At 44.2% G+C, this 17836-nt stretch overlaps 1 protein-coding gene across 1 annotated transcript in view; it reads right to left on the reverse strand.

Annotated features, from left to right (window-relative positions):
• grin2ba (glutamate receptor, ionotropic, N-methyl D-aspartate 2B, genome duplicate a) overlaps positions 1-16704 on the reverse strand; it is a 97967-nt gene extending 81263 nt beyond the window's left edge. Inside the window, exon 1 of the mRNA XM_085352106.1 lies at positions 16090-16704. Within this exon, the coding sequence (XP_085208232.1) occupies positions 16090-16704 (615 nt within the window). The remainder of the gene's footprint in view (positions 1-16089) is intronic.
• Between the last annotated feature and the right edge of the window lie 1132 nt (positions 16705-17836).

A 17836-nucleotide genomic window follows, 5' to 3' on the forward strand; every position in this document is an offset into this window, starting at 1 on the left:
CCTCTCTAAGCCTGGATACAAGACAGCATGTTGATATTACTGTAGGCAGCAGGCATGTTGCTCACTCTCTGCTCTGCTCCAGGGCATCAGAGACAATAACCCAGTTTCCACTGCAAGGGCCGAATAGCCAAACAGAACTTGTTCGTAATCTGCTGCATGTCAGTGAAATTCCATCTCAAAATACACTGTGATTTGTTTTGTTCCTTATTGCCAAAGGAGATCAAACAGACAAATGTTGAAAACGGTCTCATTCCAAAATGAAACTGGAAAAAAAAAAACTGGCAAGCGCTTTTAAAGTAATGGCATGAAAATAAAACATGACAGGGGTTACTATCAGTTACTAGAGCACTCTGAAATGAAATCCCTGCACTGTAAATCTGGCTATGCTATTACATTTACATTTAATCATGCACCCTGCAATCTTGTGATGGAAAAGTGATTGAAGATTCGCTGGCTACGGGTCAGATTACTCGTGAAAATGTTGCTTGAAGTGGTCAGAACAAATAGTAGGCCGATACTGCATGGGTATCTGCACTGTAATCGGACGACTGTTACTGAGAGTCAAGATGCTGATATCGGTATAGGAAGCAGCTCGTTCTCAAACCTCAGCACTGCTTTGGGCCAAGGGAGATGTTGTTTGTCTCCATACAAGTATGCACTGCTCCCATATATAGCCGCAGAGCTACAACACTGTTTAGATCCATGTAGGTCAGGTGCAAATCTATGTACAGTGATGAGGAGAGAAATAAAAGGACACTTTGGAAGTTTCAGCTGTGAAATCACAGTATTGTTGTGGTCAACAATGAATCCATTATACTGCATAAAAACGGTGTAGCTTGGCAACCAACACCAACAGAAGATAAATGCAGTAAAGAGTTAGCAAACATGCAGTTCAGACATACAAAACCAGCGAAATTTGAGCTGTTGGCTAAAGCTGCGTTCGCTTATAATGAAAGCAGACGTTTGGAGCTCGCAATTTAAAAGAAGAATCTGCCGTGCAATGCAAAAAAGAGACATCAAGAGACGTATCATTAACAATTGTTGAACTGCATAAAGCTGGAGAAAGTCAGAAAAACGCATCTCAGAGATTTTAGATACTGATCAGCCCACAGGTGCACAAACTGTCTGTAAAAGAGATGATTAAGTTTTATGGGCTCCAAAATGAAAAGAATCCAAAAGCACAGCACAAAACTGCTCAGTCAGTTAATTTTGTTTTTAAAAAAGCACAGATTAACAGACCGGGGCTGGGTAAAAATCTGCCTTTATTACTGTTCCGGTCACAGATGGGTGTTGTCCTTGAAGGTCCACAAGATTTACTGATGAAACTGAGGTTGAGGAGTGTGTACGGCATAAAAAGGGCTTCATACAGTGCCAACACGAAATCTTCCTCCATACAGTGAAGAGAGTGTCATGATTTGGAGGCGGTTTGATGCCTCTACACAGCTCGCCATCAGTTTTTATCAAAGCATATTAACCCTGTGAAGTCTGAGCGATGAAAAAAAGGCCAGAAAATTCACATTTTTAGAATATCAGTTTGCATATATGAGTGCAAATTATTGCTCACAATAAACAAACGCACATATGGGGGGGTTATGGTTTACTCATAAATCAAATATAATACACTCAAGGTTACAGGGTTAGGCTTTTTTCACACATGCACTGCAGAACTTCCACAAGGATCTGAGCACAGAGCGCTTAATAGCCCAGTGATTTCACAGCTAGTGGCCACCCAGGCGGCTCTCTCACCCAAACCAAACAGCAGACCGCCTCCTGCTGTGTGCTGCCTGTAAGAAAGGACAACTTTGGACAGTGACCCCGGCTGATTCTCCTGACCGTGCACAGGGTTCAGCTTTGCAGGATTATGTCAGGGTGGCTGTCTGCCACCGAAAGCTCTGTAGGAGTTGGCCGATACACCAGGACAATAACCCAAAGAAGTAAATCTTCTGTGGGATCACTTTGACCAAAGAAAATCCATCATTTGGAGTGGCTCCACCAGAGAGTCCAGAGATGCTGTGGAATTATCTCAAGAAGTCGTTCACAGCAGATATCCTGTCTGAGCTGAAGCAGTTTCTTTAAAGGAGAAATTCTTGCTAAAATGCTTTTAGTTGTTGCTGCCAAGGAGGCTCGCCTTTTTATTAAACCCAAGAGTCCACTTACTTTTTCCACAACCACTATGTGTGTGCATTGTGCTTTCGTCGCTTAAGCGCACAGCGCCTTTGTCAGTACTTGGGACTCCAACACAGATCTGATCATAGATTACAACCACCGCAGTTCATGCCAGCGTACCACATGTACTGTGTACACAAAGGCCGGCATAAGAAGAGATGCTGCCGTTGCTAAAGCCAGGGTTGGTGCATGAGCTGCGCGTGCAAGGTGAAGGTTTGTGGCGCGGTTGTGTGAGCCGCCTGTTTCATGGTTACATCCATCGGCGGCACAAACACTTCTGTCGACGCAGTCGATGCTACTGGCTAAGTCAGCAAGAAGAGGCGCGGGACAAATTTTGTTGGAAAAAACAAAAAAAGAACAGCACTTAAACAGAAGCACGAAGAGGCTTCTTGATAACAGAAACTCCTGCAGGGTGCAAAAAAAGCTGCGCTTGTGCCCAGAGATAGCTGAGTGGTTAAAGTCGGCCACCCCTGGAGCCTTGTGCGTCCCCCCCCCCCCCCCCCCCCGCTGACCTTGGATCAAACGCTGACAAAATACTCTCTTTTCTGTTTAACTCCTTGCTTTTTAGAGTCAAAGGAAAAATCACACCACTAATGAGATATCCATGTAACGATTATGATCTAGTGAGCCAGAAAAGCTCATTACCACTTTAGGTACAAACAAAAAAGGGATAGGCAAGAGGCGAGCGCAGAAATATCACTGTAAAAAAAGAACTCGATCACCAACAGCAAAAACACCTGAACAAAAGAAAGGGCCATTTTAATTAGCTCAGTCAGTTTTAAAAGGCATCTGACAGTCCACACATATTAATATGGATGCCTGAAAGACACAAGATTGAACTAACTATAGATAAAGGGGGAAAAAAGAAAGAAAATCACACTCAAAAATAGCCTCAAAGTCCACCTGACACCAGGAACACAGGCAAAGCTCGACAAATTAAGAAATTAATACCACAAGTCACTTTCCCAAATTGAGGTTAATTAACAGACTATAAGAGGATGTGCCTGTTGGCTCCACTGACCGCAGACATTTTGGATCTTCCAGAATTTGCACTAAGAAGAGATGGTTGGCTATAGAAAGAGAGACACATCATGTTTACTTCAAGTTGCTGTAACAGCAAAAAAGAACTTTGTAAACTCTACACGCACAACCCCAACCCCAACAAACCCTCTGTCCACTGTTAGCACATACAGGTGTTGAATATTGATGTTATTCTCCAAGAACAGTAGGATACTAAGCTCTGTGTTTATACCCGGAGGCCTAAAAATAGTGTTAAAGATCTATAATACACAAGCAACCATCTTGAGGGAATCATCCGCTGTTACATAACAGCCAAGACATATGTCTGTACGACCGCTGTTTTGTACCTCGAGGTGGAAGCATGTTTCAAGACGATAATGGCCTTGATACTAAGTGCTCTATGAACACAGGAGAAACCGGAACATCGCTGGAACTTCAGCAAGCACAGAGAAATAGATTTCCAAGTAAAAAAAATACTCAGAAGTTGGACGGCAGAAATCCAAGGACATGTTAAACTCTGGGGGGAAAACATGACCCTTACATTTTCAGTGTGGTCGCATAAATCATGTTGTACAAGGAGCAAGATCTAATCGCGCAAACCTGGCCTCTTGTCTTTCTCGCTGGCTTCGCTTCCCGAGATAAAAGTTCGGCTCAGCGTGCTGGAGAATCAACGGCGATGCCCACATGCTGTAGGTAGGTGCTACTATCGACTGGCTCTCATCCAGACCGAGGAGATAATACGGCACAGACGTGATGTTATTGCTTCCACGTTCCTATCGAACGAGGTAACCTTGGCATGAGTAAGAGCACAATGCTAGTACAGTATCAGCTGTGATTCTGTCTGTGTAAGAGATGCACACCACAACGTTAGAGGCATAAATTTTAAACACGAATTACGGCCCATTGTTTGCTGAGAAAACACAGTTACAACGCGTTTAATCTGAAAGCGTCTCTTTAAAAAAGCCATTGGGTTCGTTTATGAGACGCATGCATGTGTATGGGATTGTTTTTTTTGTGTTGTTGTTGTTGATGTGCTAGTTGATGTCCTAGTACAGAGCGTTCTTTCTATTAGCATATTGCATTGTACAAAAGCCCCCCCTCCGTGCCCGGCCGCCTCATGCCAATAAAAGTCTATTAAGCCTGTTTGACTTTGGTAATGCAAATCAGCCTTCAGAGGAGAAGAGAGGAGCTCTGGTCCACCCAACAAGTGCTTGACACAACACTGATGTGCCAGAGAACTAATGCAAATAACTTTAATGCCCAGTGGGGGTTGTTTTAGTGATAATGATAACGATCATAACTTCTGATACTGAACATTGAAATGGTGTTAGAGATGATCAAAAAAAAGCTCACAAATGCTTGTAGCTGTGTGCAGCTACACTGTACTGCTTTCTACTTCTTTAATGCCTCCTTCAGTTCTTCATCAACCATTTTTAGCTAAAACGGCAATGCATGCGCTAGTCTGTTGGTTACTCCACCACTTCAATAAGGCTTCGTGGATTTTTATGGCACTGGGTATAAACACTCTTGCTGGCTAATATTGACTTTCCAATCAGATGTTATTTAATGCCACTTACAGGCAAAAGAGTCAAATATATCCTGCAAAACATATCATCAGCTACCAGACAGGTTGGCAAAGCGAGCGAGGGTGAGTGTCTTCTTCTCTAGTGCTTGCCATTTGCACGACTTGACTTTAATGCGGTGACAGCTGTTTTTCAGGCAGCACGTCAGCCATATTGGCAGCAGATTTGGAGTTTTTTGAACATCACAAGGGCATAACTGATTGCAACAAAAAATAGTCACCATGGGTAGCAGCATGCACCAGCGGCTACATAACTTCCTACAGAGCTGAATTTAATTTGTAAACTCCAGAAAGTTATCCTGCTTTCTGCCACAAGTTGTTTAATGGTTAAAGGCTATGGTAAAAATAAAAGGGAGCATCCAAATTCAGCGATTTCCCCGTGATTGCGTTTCGTTTTTGCTGTTCGATACCATTTGAAAGCACTTGCAGCTTCTATCATTAGGGTGAAGGAAACACAAGAGATTGAACTCTATTAATTGTGTGACTCTGTTATATTTAAGTATCCTGTTTGCAGTTTTAACAGTGTGATTATTTATTTATTTTTACTAAATCCATTGTCATTGTCACATCAGAGTCTGAACATTCGCAGAAAATTGCAATCCCCCAAATTGCTGGAGCATAGTGAATCATTCCAGTAATTACAATACAAAAATATGGCTACCATCTATTGATTATCAATGCAAGGATGAAGCGTATTCGTGATGTGCTGGCAGCCCAGTCCTTCGCGCTGTACCGATAGTGTCCACAAAGTGAGCAATATACATGCCGGAGGTGTATTTTTCCTCTCGGAGTATTGTCTATTTATCACGTCTGACTCATATGTCTGTGTACTGTATCTGTAAATGTGTTTGTATGGAAGCTGAAGGCCAGGCAGATTGCCTGCCGGTCGACGCGCTAGGACGAACTGCGGGGTTGTGGGTAAATGCGGAGAGACAGAGGGAGTGAAGACTAAAGAGGAGGTAGTGTTTGCTGTAATTTAGGAGAACAAGGGAAGGGATGGGCAATATTTACATTCATCACAGGAGCTCGCCTCGCTTCAATTCACATGACGTGAGAAAGTGAGAAAGGGGAAGGAGAGCGCCGAGCGGTTTGAGATAAAAAAAAATAGAGAGGGAGAGACGAGACAGAATGGGGTTGAGCAAAAAGATCTTTTTTGTGTTTGTTTTCTTTTTTTTTAAATTCTACCCCAGAAATACTTTAGTGAAGAAGCATCTATAAATACAAGGCACCGGGCTTTCAAACCTGAGCAAATATGATATTCTTGCCAGTCAAACAGTGCATTTTTCTATTTGTAATTATCGGGTAAACCACAGTGCCCTTTGAGCAGCTTTTAAAACAAACTGCACAAAAAAAGAGGAAAAATGAGCTCGCTCCTGTGATTTCACCATCTGCAAACTCACATCCGAGCACGGATTTCGATTTATTTACCGTAATGATTACATTCACTGCAGAGCTGCGTTTCTCTTCCCTCCTGATCCGCCCGTACGTTGCGGGGAACAAACGGGGTCTGGCCTGCTTCTTTCCCACCTGGAATCCATCTTGGGGAGAAAACCTTACACACCCAAAGAGATTGGACTGTCACCCGGGAGGCGCACGGCTTGTGCGGACGTGTGAAAACGTTTGCCATCACGTTTAAGGTATATGTGAGCTTGGACGGCTGCGAACATGGAGGAAGGGGGAAGTTAAGTCAGCATAAACGTGGAAGACAAGGGTGTCCAGGGTTGAATAATTTTTACTCTGCAGGTCAGCAGGAACACATCTGAACATATTGGTCTGATGTATAGGCTGCTGCGTGCAGCTGCAGCTGTGTGTGTGTCACAGCATGTGGCTCTGATGACGGCCAGCTTGGCTCAGCATTGGTGAGTAATTGAGTGAGCACATTGTGGTCTTACGCCTTTCTTGTTCCACATCCCTGCCTCTTGACTACATATCCCCCTCCTTTATCCCTCCATCTGCATTTCTCCTTCCCCTCTAGCATCCTAATTTTGTCTATTTCCTGTCTTCCTCCTCTGCTATTTTTTCTCCCACCAACCGATGCAGGGCTTGTAAGAGAAGAGGCCAAAGGTGAAGCAGAGCGTGGACGCCGTAAGGGCAGGTGAAAGGAGGCAGAACCTGTTGACTAAATAAAGCATCAGGAGGAAAACTTGGATTAAAACTGTTCACAATGACACATGGGCGATAACATTTCCATGTATTGACTGCGCTCAAAGCTGTTACTGTTCTATAAAATGCTATTGTACATATAAATGAATCCAAGCAAACTGCAATTAAAAATAAAATCGACTTACTGATGTTGCGCAGCAGATTTGTTTAATTTATGACCAGCACAGCGTGACCAAAAGCCTTGATAGAACTTAATCGAATGTGAATATATTTGCTATTATGTGGCATCTATTATTATTAGAAATGGTCTTGTTGGATGCTCTTGCGCCTCGTCACGACGCCAGAAAAAAGCACTCAGAGACTGACACGCAGTTTAAAAGTGGTGAATATTCATGACTATCCTCATGAATATGTATGTTTTCTTAGAGTAATTACTATTATTTCTGTTGTTTTGTTTTTTATTTCTTTAAATGCACGTGATGATTTCCATCTTGTACCTTTCTAACAGACTGGGAAACATGAGCTGAATGTTTTTGTTTTTGTGACACAAAACTTGGCTAAATTTGACCAAGTAGTACAAACTAAAGTCTAATTCAGATGCTGCCAAGTTTTTCAGTGCTCCTGCGCCTTCCCAGTAAATATACTCATAAGGCAACTTGAGTGAAGAGCCGATCTATGTTCAAATCATACTCACTACACCTTTGACCGGGACTCTGATCAGTGAGATGAACAATCATGGATCAGCTGGGAAATGTCAACAGGGCAATGTCATAACCTTGCACCGGGAAGAGCAGCAGAGATTGTGACTGGACAGATATAAAGACTTGTAGGGAAAAGGATCATCCTAGATCCTGCAGATGTAGCAGGAAGGTGTAGCTCTTCATCAGTATCCCAAGTGTCGTTAGACAGTAATTAACTAGAGTTCAGAATTTGCACCGCTTCTGTCCCCTCTCCATATATACTGTATAGAAAAGGACTGACTCATCCCAGCCTATGAACAGATAGCGGTACATTCCCTTTCCACCCCTGAATCAGGGCGGAGGCAGGCAGAGATAAGACTAATAAGAGTCCCAGCAAAGGGCTGGTGTAAAGGTCCACAAGAGGCTAGGAGGGAAGGATGGAGGTTGGAGAAGGGGCGGATAAGAAGGGAGGAGTTGCTTAGATCATGGTGGCAGTGGTTGGGTGAAGTGGGAAAAGGATGGGAGTGTTCGATTATTTGTGTCTAGAGGAAGGAGACGTTTGGGTGTAGAGGCAGTAGTCATGAAAGGAAAGTACAGAGGGACAGAAGATGAGGCTGATGCAGGTAGTAATAAAGTAAGAGGGAGAAGAGGAAGAGGACGGGGAGAGGCTGAGGCAGGGTGTAAAGGCATGTCTAAAGGGATGGCTGGTGTGGAAGGAAAAGGTGTGGTCCCATACCGGAGGGACAGAGAGTGAAAATTAAGAAAAAGGAGGCCAAGTGAGGAGGAAAAGAGAGGGGAGGGGCGAGACTGAGACAATGCCTGAACCTGAGGGGAGGTAAAGAAAAGGAGGCAAGGGATGGATGAACTGTCCCGGTTTAATGCACCATTCCTGACAAATTTCGCTCAGTTCTGCCGGCACCTGAGAACAGGGAGAGGCAGGTGAGTGACAAGGTGTGGAAAACAGGGGGCAAGGAAGGGGGATTAACCCATACATCTAGTGTAAATCTGTCCGTCTGGCTCATGAGCTGCCACGGGACGAAGGAGACCATCTACAACAATCCAATTTCACAAATCAAGACGGAGAGGAAGAGTAAAACAGCAGAACGTTACAACCTGATGAATGAAAAGACCGACAAATCAGCATTCAGCGTTTTTTTTTTTTCTTTAATCAATCATCAGGTATTAAAATAAATTAAAAATCACAGAGTGAAAAGTGAGTCAGGTTCAGAGAGGGAGAGGTGCAGAATGAAAAGTTGTGGAGCAGGTTTAAAAATGGCCACATTCTAAATGGTCGGAGTAAATTGAGACCAACAGGGTTAGAAAATAGGACACATAAATTTAGGGCTCTCGATACTTTTCACTACCTCTTCCTAGCTCCCTCTCTCGCTCGAGGAAAGGAAAGGGGAACACACACACAGTGGGCTGTCACATTTTCTAAACCAGGACAATGAGAAGGTAATAGACTACTGAGGGGACATTTCCATGCAGAAATTAAGAAAACTTTCTATAGTTTTGGATTTATCCTCTTCCTGTAAAGCTGGGGTGTCAAATATAAGGCCCGGGGGCCAGAATAGGCCCGGCAAAGACTCCAACCCGGCCCATTGGAGTGTGTTGGAAAATGTAAAGGAGGGCACAAAGTTGGGAAATTTAACCTTATTTTAAGACGTTTTGCAGCTCCCCCATATTTCATACTAATTAAGGTAATTAAGTAACAGTTAAACAACCAAATGGCTGTTTTTTCACTGTCAAACTGAGAAGTTTCTATTTTCTTACAAAGAGTTACAAAACAAAAAATGTTTTCTGTGAATTGACCAAAACTATCTGTTTTATTTTTATTTTAAGTCTGGGCAATGACATGCGTTTTTATGCATCATTAAACATTTATTTCTTATAGTTTAAGCCCAAAAAGTCATGCTGGCAGATTTCTTTCATTTATTACAGCAGTATTTCTTTATCATGAGGCATACAGTTGAAATTGCACTTCTTTTTTCTACGTTATGATATCTCAGGGATTAAAAGTGTAATTAAACTTCTTTACACTGGCAGAAAGGGTGAGCTACAATGGTCTGGCCCATTTAAGATCAAAGTAGGCTGTATGTGGACCACGATGTAAATTTCGGGATTCAGCTGAGCGTTTATATTAGCATTTTTTTGTGTAACAGTAAAAAGTATATATACAATCTCAAAACACGTGCAAAGTTCCAGAAAAGGAACTCTCCCAGTAATCTTTTTGCATTTGAAAGCAGCCGTTTGGGACACTGCTACAGGCACACAGACAGTAAATGAGCTGACCGAGATGCACCTGGGGATGAAACCAAAAAAAATAAGGAAAAGAAAGTAAAGAGAACATAGCTGGGATGAAAGGATAGATCAGAAAGCTGTTAGATGGGGTTCAATATGCTTTGCTGGACACAAAAAAATAATAAAATCCACAAATGAATTGAACAATTAGAGGCGAGGGACACAGATGAGAGACTGGAACAGACAGAAACAGAATGGGGGGGAGGCAAGAAATAAAAACAGACAAAGAGAAACTCGGAGAGAGAGAGAGCGACGTCAGGCAGAGGAACACTCGCTTTTTAATTCTCTTATCGTTTACAAATTGCTCCTAATTGCATCTATGTTTTAGCGAGGACGCGGTCCTGCCAAGCCGAACGGCACATTACATTAATAGAGTACAGGACCTCGGTGATTGCTACAACAATAGGTGCTATTGTAGGACATTAATTGGGAATATAAATGCAGAAACGTTTATGTTCAACCGCCCCGGATAAAAACCCCAAGAGGGCACGGTGAGCGTACAGAAACGACGCCTAAACAAGTCTGTTTCTTTTGGGGCCCAAAATTTGAAAGAACAGCTCCTCCTAACTATAGGGTAAAACGTAAACACAGAGAATGACCGGAACATGCTTCTTCAGAGGTACGGGCGTTAATTGCACCACTGAACTCCCTCTTGGCGCTGTGATTAAATGGTTCAACTGGCTTACTTGCGCACTCCACGGCAATTACGTCTGGCTCCGGTTCAACATCAGCCCGGTCTCCTCTGAACACAAAGGCACGCAGACAGGGACGACTCGCGCTCGTACACAAAATTGCTCTCTCTCTCTCCCCTCACAAAAGGCTCGGGACACCCGCAGTGCAAATGACCACGTTTGGAGCGGTGAAAACAGCTGAATTATTTGGGCAAAAGTTAATTGATCGCATCCTGCTGTTTGGCTTCTGAAGAAAGCTACCAGTCGCACAATGGATGCGAGGGAACAGATTTGTTTGTGTGCCCGAGCGCCCGAGCATCCCCCCGTGGATGCTTTGTGTGTGGATGCGATGGTGTCGTGGAAACAGTTTAGACTTTCTTAGAATATCTGTTTAATATGCATCCATTAATCCCCCTTGTGACACATGTTACTGTACATTTATGGAGGGAAAAAAGCATGTGTGCCATCATTTTGCATCCTCCTGCATGTGTGCAAATGTTATTCATATTATATTACAGTTTCCAGTAATCAGGGTTGGCTGCGTTCCCCTTTTTCTCGTTAATTGCTGACGATCTTATAGCTAAATCCTATGCACAAGCAGATGCTATCTCCCTCCTAATCTACAACGACTGCCTCCTCCCTCAGATTGGTTCACTATTCTTGTTGCGTAGTGGCCCTGGGGGTGATCGGCAACAACTACAGCTATTTGTGCCACTACAAAGCCGTACCTTCTAGACAAGCTGAGGAAAATAGCGCCGCATGTCTTGATAATATGAGCATTAGCCAGAGCTTTAGATCATGCTGATTACTGCAGTCCAACAGACACTGTAGTGCTACAACAAACAGGGTGGTGCTGGAAATCACTAGTGACAAAAGGACTGGCAGCTACAGTCATGTTGGCTACATAAACACAAACACACAGATGCCTATAGACCCGCACGCACTTAAACAGTTAGATGAGTGCCTGTGTTTTCTCTTTGGTTATCTTATCCAGTCTTTCACAGATGTGCGGACAGCTGTGCTCGATCCGTCTTCTTCTTCTTCCTCTTCCATCCTCCTCCATCCAGGCGTAGGCAGATTCTCTTTTTGTTTGGATAGATGGCAACACCACTGCTGCAAATAGGTCTGTGTCGCTCCCCGACTCCCCTCTCTCCCTCTGTTTTCTCAGTCATGTGGCCATCCACACAAAGCACTCATCCTCTTATTTATCGTCATGCCCTCCCTCTTTCCCTCCCTCCCTCATTGATCTTACTCACTGATATAGATGTGAGAGTCTTAATGGAGGCTTAATAGTAAAGGTAAGGAAATCCCAGAAAGTTGATTCTGTTGTGGACACAGTCGGGTTTTTTGCTTTTGGGTGGGGGGTACCACGAATCTCGGGATGTACCACAATTCATTGTTCATGTTAACTTCCTAGACAAACACATAAAGTTAACCAGGGAGGGACCAACACATACAGAGCAGTATTTAAGGTTTGACTCGTATCATCATCCACTGGAGGATAAACTGGGCGTCATCAGGAGGCTACAACACAGAGCGAACACCGTTCCTGCCAGACACAACAGCCAGGGAAGGAGGAGAACAACATATCAAAGAGGCCCTGAGTAAATGTGCTTATCCCAGCTGAGCGTTTAACAAAGCTGCGAAGAGGCCAAAAGAAAGCTCCGGGTGATTCAGAAGAGAAGAAGAACAAACGCTGCCCAAGCAAAAACCATTGGTGATCCTTTATGTGTCAGGAGTATCGGAACAGCTGAGATGCATTTGTTCAAACCCCAAAATGCTACAAAAACGGGTTCACCCGAAGGATCAGGTCCAACAGCATAAACTGGGCAATAAAGTGTTTGTGGTTCCTGGGAATTATATATCAGGGAAACCAAGGAACCTCTGACAAAGTGGATGGCACAAAATAGAAGAGCAACCTCATCAGGATAAGACGCTGCTCTGTATTTACACCTAATGGGCCTGTAAGTGTAAAAAGAAGGCTTGGTTCTTGGTTTGAATGAGGAGTCAAAGAGTCCATTTACGTGAAAAGGGAATGACCATCGTTGAACCAAGGAGGGGATCTACAATGTGGTTACGGTTGGTGGTTGGTTTGTTGGTGGTTCGATCCCTGGCTGCTCCAGTCTGCATGCTGAACCTTGAGTGTCAATTTTAGAAAACGCTTAGACATGGAAGAAAACGCTTCTGTAAATGAGACATGGATAAAATGCCTTAATTTTTGAGTAGAAGACTCATTTCCCGCAGGCCTCCTTGTATATTGAGAATCAAGAACCTAAGCTTGTGACTTATTGTTAGGCAAAGGTTTTACTTTTAGTTTTAATGTCCTAATGGAACTGTGTACCGTTTATATGAGCTGGGACTGAAGGAGTCACTTGGTTGAGTGATGAAACTTTCTGGGAGATGTGAGTACCCTTTGCCTTGATCCATCTCTCACCTTTCCCCTCTTCATCTGCCTTTTTCCTCATTTGGTGCTAATATGGACCCACCTGGATTCCTCCGCCCATGCCTTTCATCTATTTAACTCTTCCACTTTCATGCTCATACACAACAAATGTGGAAGCTAGAGTCCCACTTATTCCTGGGTAATTCCTTCACTTGGAGCTTTTTGCTTGTTACGGATGTCAAACGAGTCTTAGTGTTTTGGGTAATGATCTCTGACTGTAGGCTATATCAAAGATGGATGTAACTGCTGTGATGTCACCTACTGCTTTGTGAAACCTTGAGTTGAGCTGGAGTTTAGGATAAGCTATTACTAAAGTTAACTGCACATTAAAACAGATATTTGGTGTTGTCCACGTGTGCACGTGTATTTTGGTAAACTCAGCTTTTCATTTGCATCTTGGCAAATGAGATGAGCTACTCACCATTGGTGTCTCAGCTGCAAATAGCCAGATATGATGGCGAGTCTGACTGAAACCACTGTGTGCAGTTTCACACCACAGATAATCCTCCATTTTGAAACATAGTATCACCGAGATTTCTAAAAAAAAGTAACACTCATGCATGCATGAAAAAGAGCATTTTTCTGATAAAGATCCAGTTTGACTCTTCACACTTACTCTCCTGCAGAGTGCCCGTTTTATGGAATTATCTTGTACCAGTCCTGAAAACTCTCCTCTCCAGCACACACTAAAACCCCAAACACAACATTCCCCACCTTCTCCGTCGTTTCCTGTTATCATCTTTCATCGGATGTGTAATGAAAAAGGAGGGGTTATGCTGTCAACTGTAATAGCAGCATTTGGCCTTCAGTCTTGGCGGATGCACTCATTTGTGTGTGTGTGTGTGTGTGTGTGTGTGTGTGTGTGTGTGTGTGTGCGTGTGCGCGCGTGCGCGCGCGAGCATGTGATGATTAGGAGCCCTAAGATAAACGCCCCGTACTCCATCCCTATTTCCCAATCTTTGTCAGTCCATTTCCTGGAGATGCTCTCTCAGAAAAAAACACACAAATACCAAAAGCCAATTTTTCTTAAGCTCTATAACTCTGCCTTTCATTTTATCTTCCATACTTTATCACTTTTTCTCCATCGCAGCTGTCCGCGAGAGAGGAAACTTTCCCCCTCTCTCTTTATCTCTCTCAGCACCTACCACTCACTTTTAGACACAGTATCCCCCCCTTCCCCTCAAGTCTGAATGGTCTTAAACTGACTACTTTTGTGCCCTCTGGCCACATCTGCCCGTCTCGTCTACAGGCAGCCCCCATCTGAACCCCACCTGATCCACGTCCCGCCTCTCCCTTCCTACCCACTTTCCCTCAAAGTAGAATTTAGTCCCCTCAGTCTCATTTCCTCCCCCCGCTATCTCAATTTCTCTATTTTCACTCATGTATTTTGCGTCCCCTCCCTCACCTGCCTTCTGATCCTTCCCTGCTATACTTTCGGCACTCCGTTGTCTCAGCCCATTAGGCAGACACAAATCTGTTCGGGGACACTGAGCCTTGGTGCGACCTCGTCCCTCCTGACTCCCCCAGACCTCAGCGCAGCCAGGAGGAAGCTCTCAGGGGAGGCAGTCTCTGGCTTGCAGTTGGGGGAAATCCATTTAATCCTTCTCCACAAAACGCTGCTCTTTTTCCACCGCGTGGTGCACTTAGGGCCACGTGCACTTAATTAACAACACCGCTGCTGCACACACACACAAACATGTTCACACGGGCCCATTCCTTCTTTCTCGTGGATTTTCTTCAGCCTGTGTTTTTGCATTCGGTGAAGCACAAATAGAAATTTTAATATTTAACACAGTTGGATGACGATTGGAGTTCTTGAAATGATTTATACAGTTTTGTTTTCTTTAAAAAAAAATGTGATTAGCAGGTCTGGGTGTGGGGGTGCGTGTCCGTACGAGGACTGAACTGTGAGCATAGATGTGTCCGCCAAGCAGCAGTGTCTGCAATTGGAGTGGAGCAGTTTTAAATGGGAGCAGACGGTTCTCTGCCACTTCGCTCCTTAGAGCTCTAATGAGAAGGAACAGAGAGAAGAGTTTCAGTGGTGGCCGCTGGCCTCGGCGTGTCACTGCAGCTCACATCTCTGCTGGCGCAACGACCTGTTGCCACCAAGAGGGTACGCGGACAAACTAGAGGATGACTACATGAAGACGTGGATGGCAGAGATAAGACTGAGACACCAGGTTTCACTCTCCGTCATAGATCTATACTTTTTTCCTTAACTGTGTGTGTGTGTTTTTCCCAGCCAGCACCAAATGAATGAGCTGATTTTGAGAAGCGGAGTCCAAATCCAGATCCCAGGCGGACACAGATAAAGCAGCAGCAGATTGTTTTATCCCATTAGGCAGGGCGTAGTAAATAGGCAGAGATCTAGCTCTCTATTCTGGTGCAATCTCCAGCTGATCCTGTCACTGGCATCAGCTCTGTTGGCACTTTGTCTTTCAAGTGAGACACCCCAGCTTAGCATTGCTGTCTGTCTGTCTGTCTGTCTGTCTGCATGTCTGCAAACAGGAACAGGAAGGTGGTGGAGGAAGAGTCAAGAAGCCCTCTGTTACAGTCAAGCTATGCTTTCTCTGTTTTATTGAGGCTTCATTATAACATAAAATTACACGAAAGTGCTTTGTGTCATTTTTAAGTCATACTTGCACACATGAATAGTGCAGAACCACAGTTTTTTTACTCTTACTGCCAAATACAAACTCACCTATTTGATAGCAGACGTTTAAGGCCAGGGTTGCTTTCCATCACCTAGGCTACGTCTGGAGACTTTAAATCCATATTTTGTTGATTGGAAAACGTAATCAATCCGTGACAAGATTTCACGGGGGGAAAGCAGTGGGAACAGCGTGATTGACAGCAGCCAATCGGAAATGAAACGCAGCTGAGATTTAAGGTTAGAGTGAGGACTGGCCTTGTGAGAAGCAAAAACAGCGTTACCTTCTCCTCCAGCGTGCCAGTTTGATAAGTTGTCTGTGCCGGTCACCCAATAACAAGACAAGAATTGGAGGTGTACATGTGGTTTGGCATAATTGGATATTTTGTATTTTAATATTAAGACACAGCCTACACATAAATGGTGCTAATTCCTTTTTACAAAAGCTGTCCTCTTGTGTGGAAGTGACCTACCTTGGCAGCCATGATCATGGAGGAGCCTCCGCGTACTCCGAGAATGGGGATATGCGTCTGGGCTGAAATGAAGTCCAGGATCTGGGCGATGGCCTCCTGGTCAGTGTCATCCCCAAACACCACGCCCTGTAGCCAGTGCTCCGTCATGAGGTCGCAGATGCTCTTGATAATGCTCTTAGGGTCAGTCTCATTCATGGTCAGAACTTCAACATTCGGCGCCATGTGAATGAAGTCTTCCTTCTCTCGGGCCCCGGCCAGCGCCACTTCACTGGAGTTGCCCACCAGAACGACAGCGATGCTGAAGACGTGCAAGATGTTGGGCAGGGCCATGTGGTGGGGAGGAGGCTGAGGGATGGGAATATAGTGGCTGCCACCGCCTCCTCCGCCGGGCTTGTCTCTCCGTGAGTGGCAGGCCGGGGGCAGGTGGAGAAGGCAGAGGAGCAGGAGAAGGAGGGACAGGCAGAGAGACGAACCGGTGCGGTGGTGGTGGAACGGCGGCGGGGGTGGATGTAGGGTTCGGACCCGTTCTTGCTCCTGAGCAACCGAGGGGGTGCCAGAGCAAGCCCTGGCATGGCCGCAAGGTGGGGAGCAGCCGCGGCATCCGCAGACAGACATGGTGTAGGAGTGGGAGAGCAATACCTGCCGAGACAAGGAGGAGAAGAAGATGGAGATAGGAAAGAGAAGAAAAGGAGGTAGGCAGAGATTTGACAAAACAAGATGACAGAGAAGAAGGAAAGAGAAAAAAAGAAGCGGGAGATGAAGAGAAACAGAGGTTAACAAATGAACTGCCAATCAGGGCTGGATGCATCATATGAATCAAAGCATAATTTAATGTCAGTTCAAAGAAATGGGACAAAGAAGGAAGAGAAATATCAAGACAAAGCAAACTTTAAAAGGAAAATAGAGATAAGAGATGAGGTCAAATTTCTGGTATGGATACACAGATCTGATATTTGGATCAGAAATTGGACTGACAGCGATTCGAAAAGCTACATTTCTGCCTTCAGTTCATGCAGTGTTTACTCCACCCATCATCACTTCACCGACTAGTAGGGACGCTAACACTGCTTCAGTAACACTGATAGTGTTCCCCTGTGTGCTTTTCTATCCGGGTATGATTTTAGTACACTGGCAGCGTGTTTGTGGTCATTGCCATGCTGAAAACGAAGCTGCTGTCAATAAGATGCTTTCTCATGATTGTTCTCATGACTCATAGGTCAGTTTTCAAAATGCTTCTGAAAATGGTTAAGTACAAGGACTGAAAGAAACACTTTCAGAAAGTCTGGAGAACTACTGTGCATGACCACTTTAGAAATTATAACAAAGCCTGGCTACTTGGAACCAACATGCAAAGAAATAAGGGATGGCTCAAGACAAGGAACTAAATCATTGCTTCCTTCACTTCACCTGTGAGTAGTCGGATCTTTTTTGTGTATGCGGAAGTAAACAAACGCTGATTGCAGAGAAAAGAGGAACCGCTGCAGCAGTAAATGGGAGCAAAGCAAAAACCTGAGTTGGAGCGAAAGGAGTGCAAATGAAAAAAGGCGAATAAGCCAAATACAGTTTTTGATTCGAGGTGTTTTTCATGTATTGTTTTACTAATAAAATCAGTAAATATATTCTTGGATGTAATAATTTTGTTTTACAACGCTGCGTAATATCAGCGAAGATCCAAACTGTTGGTCATTTTATATTTCATCTTAAACATAAAGCATTGCTTTAGCTGCGCCTCCTCTCACACACCCAC

The sequence above is a fragment of the Diplotaxodon limnothrissa genome, linkage group LG4 (genome assembly GCF_057381915.1).
Source record: "Diplotaxodon limnothrissa isolate DT_005_m linkage group LG4, D_limnothrissa_male_GT1.1, whole genome shotgun sequence".
Classification (NCBI taxonomy): domain Eukaryota; kingdom Metazoa; phylum Chordata; class Actinopteri; order Cichliformes; family Cichlidae; genus Diplotaxodon; species Diplotaxodon limnothrissa.